Source organism: Clupea harengus, chromosome 2 (genome assembly GCF_900700415.2).
Source record: "Clupea harengus chromosome 2, Ch_v2.0.2, whole genome shotgun sequence".
NCBI classification, from domain to species: Eukaryota; Metazoa; Chordata; class Actinopteri; order Clupeiformes; family Clupeidae; genus Clupea; species Clupea harengus.
Window position 1 is genome coordinate 21,500,242 of NC_045153.1, and position 10,273 is coordinate 21,510,514.

General features: G+C 46.7%; 1 protein-coding gene across 1 annotated transcript in view; it reads left to right on the forward strand.

Moving 5' to 3' along the window:
* clybl (citrate lyase beta like) overlaps positions 1-9,996 on the forward strand; it is a 69,861-nt gene extending 59,865 nt beyond the window's left edge. The window contains exons 5-8 of the mRNA XM_012834056.3: positions 928-1,021; positions 1,336-1,503; positions 8,126-8,250; positions 9,692-9,996. Of these exons, the coding sequence (XP_012689510.1) occupies positions 928-1,021; positions 1,336-1,503; positions 8,126-8,250; positions 9,692-9,787 (483 nt within the window). The 3' untranslated portion in view covers positions 9,788-9,996. The remainder of the gene's footprint in view (positions 1-927; positions 1,022-1,335; positions 1,504-8,125; positions 8,251-9,691) is intronic.
* Positions 9,997-10,273: the final 277 nt, after the last annotated feature.

Consider the following 10,273-nt stretch of genomic DNA (forward strand, 5'->3'; position numbering starts at 1 on the left):
GAGGGGAAGAGGGCATGATTTTGGGGGGAGGCAGCTGTCCTTTTTCAGCTTTTTTGATTATTTACCCTACTTTTGTTTTTGTTTTTGTTTTTTTTCCCCCTCTTCTCCTTGTCTTCTCTGGAACTGGCTGTCGTGCCGGCTGGACCGAGTCCACAGAGCCACGACAGGAAAATATCGCTGTGTCACAGCGAGAAGTGAAATTAATTTGGAACCCTACAAAAGCCTCAGACAAATTCCATCTGTTCCATGCTTGACACAACTGCATATCACATTCCAAACCCCTCTCTCTCTCTCTCTGTCTCTCTCTCTCTCTCTCTCTCTCTCTCTCTCTCTCTCTCTCTCCCCCTCTGTGTCTCTCCCTCTCTCTCTCTCTCGCTCTCTCACTCTCTCCCTCTCTCCCCCTCTCTCTGTCTCTCCCTCTGTCCCGCTACTCTCTACAGATTCCCCGGCCTTGGACAGGATTCACATAGTGACAGATTTAATCTTTTTTTGTTGTTGTTGTTGTTTGTGGTGAGACAAGACTACTTGAGATCATTAACTGTAGTGGAGAATTATTTATGTGTGAGTGTGTGTGTGTGTATGAGTGAGTGTTTGATTGATTGAATAAAGCACGCTTAAATTAGAAGCTGGCATATTTGTCCATTTGTCCATGATGAAAAAGAGTGTGTGTGTGTGTGTGTGTGTGTGTGTGTGTGTGTGTGTGTGTGTGTGTGTGTGTGTGTGAGGGGCACAGAATCAAGCGAGGCAACGATATTAGGCGGTAATGGTGGAAATACGAGCTGCCTGACTGGGTGAGTTGACTGACTGCCAGGCTGCCTGCTTCGTCTGACTGCTGCTGCGCGCACACACACACACACACACTCTCTCTCGCTCACTCACTCACACTCAAACTCACCCAGCCCTTTGTGTCTGTTCTGCTGCTGACAGGCTGTGTGTAAGGAGGTTCGGGAGCTCGGGCCGAAGGCTGGCCTGCATCACGACGGCGTGGTCTTCGGCTCGGACGACTTCTGTGCCAGCATAGGTTCGCTCTCTACTCTACCGTCGCCTTTTTATCAGGGAAACTACAATGGATTTAGTCTATTTATATATTTATGCTTCCCCTCTCCTATACTGACTTTAGTTTCTAGATCACTGTCAGAATCTGGTGCTAGAATACTGATTAGCTACTAGTTATCTACTATATTATAACTAGTAGCACTATATTTAAATAGTATATTCTTGGCATGCATGACTTGAGTCAGAACATTCACGGAAGAAAATGTTTTTGAAATCTGTTTGGTTTTGAAGTAGTTTGCTATAATATCTGCATTCCCTGCTAACCCACCACCGCTGCAGGTGCCACGCGCACCAAAGACGCCCGCGAGCTGCTCTACGCCCGGCAGAAGGTGGTGGTGACCACCAAGGCGTTTGGCCTGCAAGCCATCGACCTTGTTTACATCGACTACCAGGACGGCGACGGGCTCCGGCAACAGGCCAGGGAAGGCGCGCTCATGGGCTTCACCGGTACGGCTTCCCCTTCCTTCCTCCCTTCCTTCCTCCTCCTCCTTTCTCTCCCTCCCTTTCGAAACAAACCCGCCTGCCTGCGCCTCCTGACCCCTCTCTTCTCTCCTCCCCCATCCTGTTTGTCTTTCTGGAACACATGGCTCCGCTTTGCTCCTCCTACACTCAGTACTCCCCTCTCCCTCCCCACCCCAAACACACACACACACACACACACACACACACACACACACACACACACACATACGGCAGTAACAGTGCCGTCAACCGCACCTCCTCCTGCACCATCTCTCTCTCGTAACTAATAGCTATGCTATTAGCCTGTTGTTGTTTTTTTTTATCTCTGTGACTATACACTACATGTTGATTAAATTGAATATAATTGACAGCACATCTACAATTTGATATATGCATGAATAACTTTAAATTCTGACAACGCAAATGAGTATCCGGCCAGCGTGGGGTTGTCCCAGTGTCGTTCCTACTAAATCACTCTGAGGATTCATTTTTTGGAGTTTCAAATGAACTACTGATACGGTTAAGATTTCTAGGGCAGCCCTGCTCATCAAAGCACCTGTGAGACAGTACCGTCTCCCCATCATTCTCCCAAAGATATGTGTCTCGAGACATCAGAAGGAAACTGCCTGTATTCCAATACCTAGCCATAAACAGTGCCTTCTGCTGAAGTTTGAGTTAAAGGTCACTCCTCTAGAATCCCACCCCGTCGATTCCCTCGCTGGTGTGACTCTTCATCACTCCGCCACAAACACACAAACACTCCTCCTCACAGACTGCTACACACACACACAGCTCCACTCTCCCTTCGCACCAGTGCTGCACCTGCAACCATATAGCGCTCCTACCTACACACCTCCAGGAGAGCCAGGCCCCTCCTCTGCATCTAGAACACCGTCGTCCCCCCCCCCTCAAAGGGTGGTTGCTTTTTTGGGTCCTGTATCCGCACTCCCTCTCACCCCTTACTCAACCCCTTCCTTCTCTCTTCCTTCCCTGTCACTCTTTTTCCTCTTCTCTCTCTTGTTTTTCTTTTTCTCTGTGTGCAGTTCTCGTGTGCTGTGCTCATTAGCGTAGTGACACCAGCTCCAAAGATATTACTCCGAACAAAAGGCTGACGAACAGAGCTGTGCTCCTGAGGCTGCAGATATTATGTGTTCAGGGAAAAGACCAGGACGTTATGCATTGCGTCTCACTCAGACACAAGTCAAGCAACTGTGGATATTTGAGGTGAATAACTCACTGTAGTCTACATTAACCACCTGCAAAGGAGTGATATTTTTTTTCTCTCATTTTTTACAGTTTTCTTCCTGCTCTGATGCAAAAATGTCAATTGCAGCTTGTGACATTTCTGAGGACAATTAGAGGAAAAGTGATGAGTGCTTATATTGCATGTGTGCATATGTGTGTGTGTGTGTGTTTGCAAGAGGGCGTGTGTGTGTGTGTGTGTGTGTGTGTGTAAGTGAGTGTGTGTGTTTTCCGATGGTCTGATGGAGGGGAGATGGGTGTGCGTGCGTGCGTGCGTTCGCAGCTAAGCTCTGTGTGGGTTTGTAGCCAGGCAACGGGAGTGGAGTCCTGGTGTGTGTGTAACTGGCCACGGGAGGCTGGAAATCGTCGTCCTCCTCCTCCTCCTCCTCCTCCGGGGCCTCGCCTAATGAATACATAATTGCTGTTTGCCGAATGCACAGTGTTACCCCTGCTAATCTATGTATACAGTAACAGTTCCACTCCCCCGAAGCAGAGCAGGACAGAGTTTTGTCTCTCTTTCTCTGCCCTCCATCCCTTTTTCTCCCTTTTCTTCCTTCCCTTCTTTCCTGTCCTTTGCTGGGTTGTTTGATTTTCTTCTCGTCGCCTAATTCTTGGCTGTCTGAACGGCGGCCACACAAAATAGTCTCCTTTGAATATGAATGAAGATGGTGATCCCATAATTACCCAATGATCTGTGGCTCCACTTCATTCAGTGAGGTGCTGATATTGCCACCCTACACCAGCAGCTGTGCCGAAAAAAAATTCTACACGCATGGCATAATTTACTGGCAAAAATAAATACTATTCAACCAATGGTCTCAAACTAGCGATGGCTCAGCTGAACTGCTAGCTGAATATTTTCTCCACTTAGTGCCGTTTTAAATATGAATTATTAAATAAGGTTCGGGTTGGTTTAGTGGCGTATCCAAAATCAGTCAGCCACAGACACACAAGCTGGTCTGGGTGAAGTGTGTGTTTGGGTGTTGGTGACTTGGTGTCTGCCAGTGTGCCGCGAGGACCAGGCTGAGCCGCTCCTTCTTCCTGTTAGTAACGGCGGTGGCCAGGCATGCTGTGGGCTACCCGAGCAGTGTGTGTCCTGCCCCAAGACGGACAATCTCACCGACAGCCTCCCCGCACACACACACAAACACCCCTTTAAACTCCGACCTCCTTTGCCACCGCTATTTTCCCTTGGCAAGGAGAACTCTAGCGAAGGCCACTATTTACAGTTTACACTGACAGTGTGAGGAGGGCAAAAAGAACAACGGCAAACAGCAACCAAAATAAAACGAGTGGTTGTGAGCAAATGTGGGGGGAAGGGGGAGTCGGACTTGTGTGCATGTGGCAAGGAACAGAGCGGAGGACTCATGTGACAGCAGTCTGGTGGTGGTCCGCTTCTTGACCGCAATTAAAAACAGGCATCTCCCAGGGCAGGCCTTTTGCGGTGAGTTCGGAGGAGTGCTATTCCCTCCAGGCCCCTGATCTGGCAGGCTGCTGCTCACTGAGACCAACTCTGCTCGTATCCCCTTTAGATGTGGGGCTCATGTCAACTAATAGATATTTTAGAAATTAGGCTGAATTTTTTTTTTTGTGTTTTTTTTTGTTGCTTGTGCTGCATTACTTTTTTTGTTTTGTTTTTGCACTGGTTTTTTTTTCTTTCTGCCGGCATGAATATTTATGCAGACCAATAGCAAGTGCCACAGCAGTCAAACAAAAAAAATGTTGATTGAATTTGATATTAAATAGAATGTGCAAAGCGCCCAGGATTAACAGCTTAATGGCATGGGCCTGGTATCGTGTAATCTTAGTTAGTGGCTATTACTGGCCAGACTCTGCTTACTTAAGTAATACTCTCCGCTCAAAGCCTTACCTGCCCAATAACTGACCTTGGACTTGCTGAGCTTCTTTTATCCAGCGCATGAGAGTTGATGTTATTTTCACAGAAGAGGGAGCTTGATGGTGGCACTTAATGGCGTTTGGACCATTATGATTATTGGTGTTATTATTCTTCTTCTGAGCACTATCTCTTACTTGTGTTTTTGCTGGTAGTAAACATATATGCTGGGTCTCGTTTTTTTTTGTTTTTTTTTTTGCTTGCTTTTATCAACTCCAAGGGTTAGAGATGGATGCTAATATTTGTTTATATGTAGGAATTGTTAATCTAATTTTCAAATATATATAGAGAGAAAAAATATATATACAAACAGAGAATTTCTCAGAAAATGTTAAGAATTAAAATTGTTTTCCTTTTGCTATTTTAAATGTATCTTACGGTTTGTGTTATGACATCTTTTCAGAGAAATCAGTAGTTCGGTGCTCTGAAAGAACAGTGCCGGCTAACTAGAATCTAATTTGATCTAAATTTGACAAAAGCACTGACTGCCAGCATCCTCAGGCCAGTGACACTCTGCTAAGCAGAGAGTCTCCAATCAGAAGCCCAGACACCAGATGGCAGGCTGCGATTGGCCAAGGAGCCAGAGGAAGTGGGAATGATGCAATGCGGGGGGAACCAATGGCGGACCGGTCGGTTGGACCTGACTGGGCCTCTCTGGCGGGGCTGTTGCTGGCTGGCTTAGTGCAGAGGACAGGGGGGTGGGGGGAACAGGTGGCAGTACTGGGAAGGGGGCATATTTTGTTGATGCACGGGAACTACCCCCTGTGAGCCTTTTCTAGAATGGGCGTTGCGGACGCAGGACGAGAGCCTCCTCTTTAGGCTGTTGATCCAACACGGCTCGTCCTTGGGGACCGAAAGAAACGGTGCACTCCACCGGGCTTAGAAAAAAAACATTACCCTCTGAGATGCCCCGTGTAAGAAAACACTGTTTCTGTGGAAATTCAGGATACGGAGTGTGTGTGTGTGTGTGTGTGTGTGTGTGTGTGTGTGTGTCCGTCTGCCCCTGAATGAAACACCGAACTGTCATATTATTTGGGGATATTTCAATGGGACTTTCCATTTGAATTGCGGATTGAAATCTCCCAAACAATTACACTAGCCGCCTTTCATCGCCTGCGAGTGCAGAAATACACCTGTTTCCACAAGTCTTATTTTCAGAACGCCTCCGTGACATTTTTGGCCCAATTACACTGTACGGCAAAACACTCAAAAAAGCTGAAATATCTCCTAGATACCCCTGAAAGGCCGTGTGTGTGAGGTCAGGTGAGGTGAGGAGAGGAGGAGGAGGAGAGGAGAGGAGGAGAAGAGAGGAGAGGCGAGGCGAGGCAAGTAGATGAGTCTAATGGCTTTCTCACAGGGTAAACTCCCCAGTGCTGCTGCTGCCAGCCAGTCAGCTACCTTTAAGGATTTGTTCCTGGGAGACGTCGTCGGCACTGAGCCTCGGGAGTGAAGGTTTCCCGCAGGCCCCCGGCCGCAGCTCTGTCACTTAGGGAGGGCCTTTTCATTCGCTCATTATCAGTCCAGGTCTGATCCCAGAAAGAAAAAAAAAAAGAAACGAATGTACGAAGGGATTATGTCTGAGCAATTTGGACAGGACTCTAATAAGTCCCAACAAAAGAAAAGGGTGCAAAGAAGGTGTCGGTCTTGTGCCCCAAATCCTTGTCAGCCTCCAAGCTTGTCACCTTTTAGTCGCTAGAGGGACGGTGGCCTTCATGTTTCCAACAGCTAAAAAAATATTTAAATATATCTGTCCCAGGTTTTACACCAAAAACAGAGTTAAGATATTGGAGAAGAGGAAAAAAGGAATGAAATGGAGCATGTGTTTTGCGTGAGGGTGTCAGCCTGGGGAGAGAGGCGTTGGTGTTGCTCGGAGACGTAAGGAAGCCGAATCCTGGCCTGCGTCTCATCAAGAGGGATTTCACGCTCCTGTATTATTGTCGCCGCCGATTCCTCACCCTTAAGGCTGGTCATTAACACACACATAGCTGGGCTTTTCACAAATTACATACTTTTAGGCCTGACATCTATATCTGTGTGCTTGTGCGGCTGGTGTGTGTTTCCCTGTTTGCGTGCGTGTGTGTGTGTGTGTGCCTGTCTATTTTTATGTTTACGCATGCTTGCATTTATTCATGCATTTAAACATGTCTATATGGATGTGTACTGGGAGTGTTTTCCTTTCTGCTTTGATTCTGAAGTGTGCACACAGACTTTTATGTGTCTGCGCGCTCTTGTTTGTCCTTATGTATGTGCCTGTGCGCAATCGTATATATATTTGTGTTTGTGAGTGAGTTGAGTGTGTGCGCGTGTATGTGTGTGAGTGTGTGAGAGAGAGACAGTCAGTGTATGTGTGTGTGTGTGTGTGTGTGTGTGATTGTGTGTGAGAGAGACAGTCAGTGTTTGTGTGTGTGTGTGTGAGAGAGAGACATTCAGTGTGTGTGTGTGTGTGTGTGTGTGTGTGTCTCGCCCAAACTTCCCCAGTAATGAGAAGCAGAGTGTGCAGCGGCGCCGTCCCCGGCTCAGATTGAAGTGTAACTAAGCGTGCAGTAAAGTTGGAGAGTGCAGCAGGGCTCTGGGCCAAAGCGGGGATGACACCCATGATTCATAGCATCCTCCGGCCCCGCTGTGTGCCCCTCAAATTCACCGCTGGCCAGGGAGCCGCTTTGGGCCACGAGAGGGGCGACAGGCTGCCGGCGCGTACCCCCCAACACTCACACACACTCACACACACTCACACACACACACACACACACACACACACACACACACACACACACACACACACACTACCTCCAAATCCAGCCCCTGAGATAAAAACCTAAAAACCCTGCCGCGACACTGCATACCTCACACACCAGACATGCCACAGTTTTCTCCGGTTTCTGAGGACTGCCTTGCGTGTTTATTTCAGTATCTGTGTGGAAATACCCCCCTAACATGAATCTCTGGAAAATTACAAAAGGTGTCAGACATTCACAGACACTGTTGTCTTTGGCTGTAAATCATGGTATCAGTACTCTGACTCTTTCTTATGGAACCAATGTATAGAGTTACTGAGCAAAGCCTTGTGGGATTGTAAGATACTGAATATCATGAAGACATTAAGTAGATAGAAAAGGGGACATTTTGTATTGCATAGACATTGTAGCCACTATTAAGACTATTAGTGCAGTGCAACACATACATTATCTGTGTGTATCAACGTGCATACAAAATGTGATACTTTTTTACAAGTATAACCCTACTGTTAATTAGCAAGAATTAATGTGCTGTGTTTTATTGTACCTAATATGATCATTCTACTCCAACAATGACTAGTCATAGTTATAGTTAAGGTATTTAGGAGACGCTTTTTTCAATTAATACAAAGTGTGCCGAAAATATATGTCTAGCGTGCAAATTAAAATCAGCTAACAATCTTTATTTAAATCTGACCACTTCTTTTCTTGTTTTTTTGTTTGTTCATTTAACCAGGAAAGCAGGTGATCCACCCCAACCAGATTAAGGCGGTTCAGGAGGAGTTCTCCCCCAGCCCAGAGAGGATAAACTGGGCTCAGGAGCTCATCCATGCCTTTGACGAGCACCAGAAGTTGGGCAAGGTTTCACACAATCAATTTCCTTTATTATGATTATTATTATTATTATTATTATAGTTATTATTGTCATTAAATAACTCATTTAAACTTGCAATTGAACAAACGGCTATACAAAGTAAAGTGCAGCATTTCTCTAATGCACAGATTGTAATTGTTTTGTTCGACGTGTTGTGTTTGCTGCCCGCTTTGCCCGATGTCGTGCTTTACCTCCTTGGCACTGGCAGTAATATCTGCCCTGGTGGGTGAATGGGTCTAGAGCTCTGAAGACTCGGAGTGCATTATGGATGATGGGGAGAGCAATTAGGGTAGAGCGATATTGTTCCCAATTTAGTGCATCATTGACTCTTGTGTTTTCTCCTGTGCGTTTGTGACGGCGTGGCAGCACTGCACAATCTGCCCCGCACCTTGCTGCTCCCAGTAATTCCCACACTACGGATAGCCTCGGGGGCACCTCCAGTGGATCTAGTCCCTCCCCCAACCCCCCCCCCCTCCCCCACCACCTCCACCACCTTCGGCCGTGGATTCATTATCTCGCAACCCCGAATCTAAGGAGCCCTCCTCCCAGTCCCCTCAGCTCCCCTCCCCTCCCTTCGCCTCCTCTCACCGACAGTCTTTTATTCGTTATTCGTTTTAAAATGTTTGTTTGTTCAATATAATTTCCATTACAGTTATAATGTTTCATTTACTGAGCCCATTTAAAAACCCATTTGAGGCACATTTCAAACACAGCTCGCTTTAATCTGATAGGCGGAAAGTTTTGAGTGTTACTGTTGTTCGGCCACGTTCTTTTGTACTAAAACAAAAAAAGGCTTCTAAACTAAAAAAACTCAAAGTTATTTAATTTTCTTGGCATATTTTGAATAACCTCTGCCATTATCCTATTTGCCCAGGGCCCATTTTCCCCATCTTTCATTTTTCCTCTGTAGCCTGAGAGACAGCATCTTGGCAAGAGAGTACCCTCCAGTATGCCAGCCTCGGCATCGAAGGAGCTGAAACAAGAAACATGCACCACTCTGTGTCCCCCTCTCAAACGCTTTATTGATCCGCTTTATACTGAGGAGCAAGTTATTCCTCAATTACAGTGCAAGTGAAATAACATGAGGCAGTGAGGCGATATTAAAGTCCTCAAGTACATTTCTAAGAGACAGAACTCGTGCAGAACATAAGATGTCTGACCATGTTCTCCCATTTCCATGAGCCAGTCGTGATCTCCATCTTCTAAAGTCTTCCCAAAGACTAAGGCCATTGAGGAAGGGAAGAGAGAGCACAGGGCAGAGTCATAGTGAAAGAGGAAGCATTGCAAGTGACTCTCTTTATCATTCTGGTTAATTACAGTGCTGGTGCCGTCATGTGTCTAGGAACCCGTGCACAGGTGTGTGTGTGTGTGTGTGTGTGTGTCTCTCCTCTCCTCACCTCTCCCAATCTCTTGTGCTTCGGTCCGCAGGGTGCGTTCACCTTCCGTGGCAGCATGATTGACATGCCGTCGCTGAAGCAGGCCCAGAACATCGTCACGTTGGCCTCGGCCGTCCAGCGCGAGTGACCTTCATCTGATCTTGGTCTGAGCCCAGAGTGACAGCCCCTACCCCATCCACATGCAGGTCATCCAGTGATAAACTGTACCTCACCTCCCAAAAGATGCCTGCCATCTGTTTCTTCCTCTTCCTTCTCTTTTTGGAACTATGATGGAATGCTTTGATTGGTTATTGTAATGTTAATTACTTTAAATAATGTATAAAATGTTTGAAAGTATATCCTTCTAAGAGTGTTGTCTGATGAGTGGTGGTGACATGGTGACAAACTGTGTCTGTGTGTGTGTGGGGGGGGGGGGTTGGTGTTTGTGCATAGGTTGTGTGTAGTTCTCCACTCAATGAGAGAGTATGTTTTTTTTTGGAGGAGAGTGGGGGGGGGCACTTGGGTGTGTGTCTGCATTTCAGAGAGAGCAAAAGGCTGAGAGAGACAGTGACAGAGGAGAAAGTATGTGTGTCTGTTTTTTAAAGTACATGTTTTCGTTGTGTGTGTGTGTGTG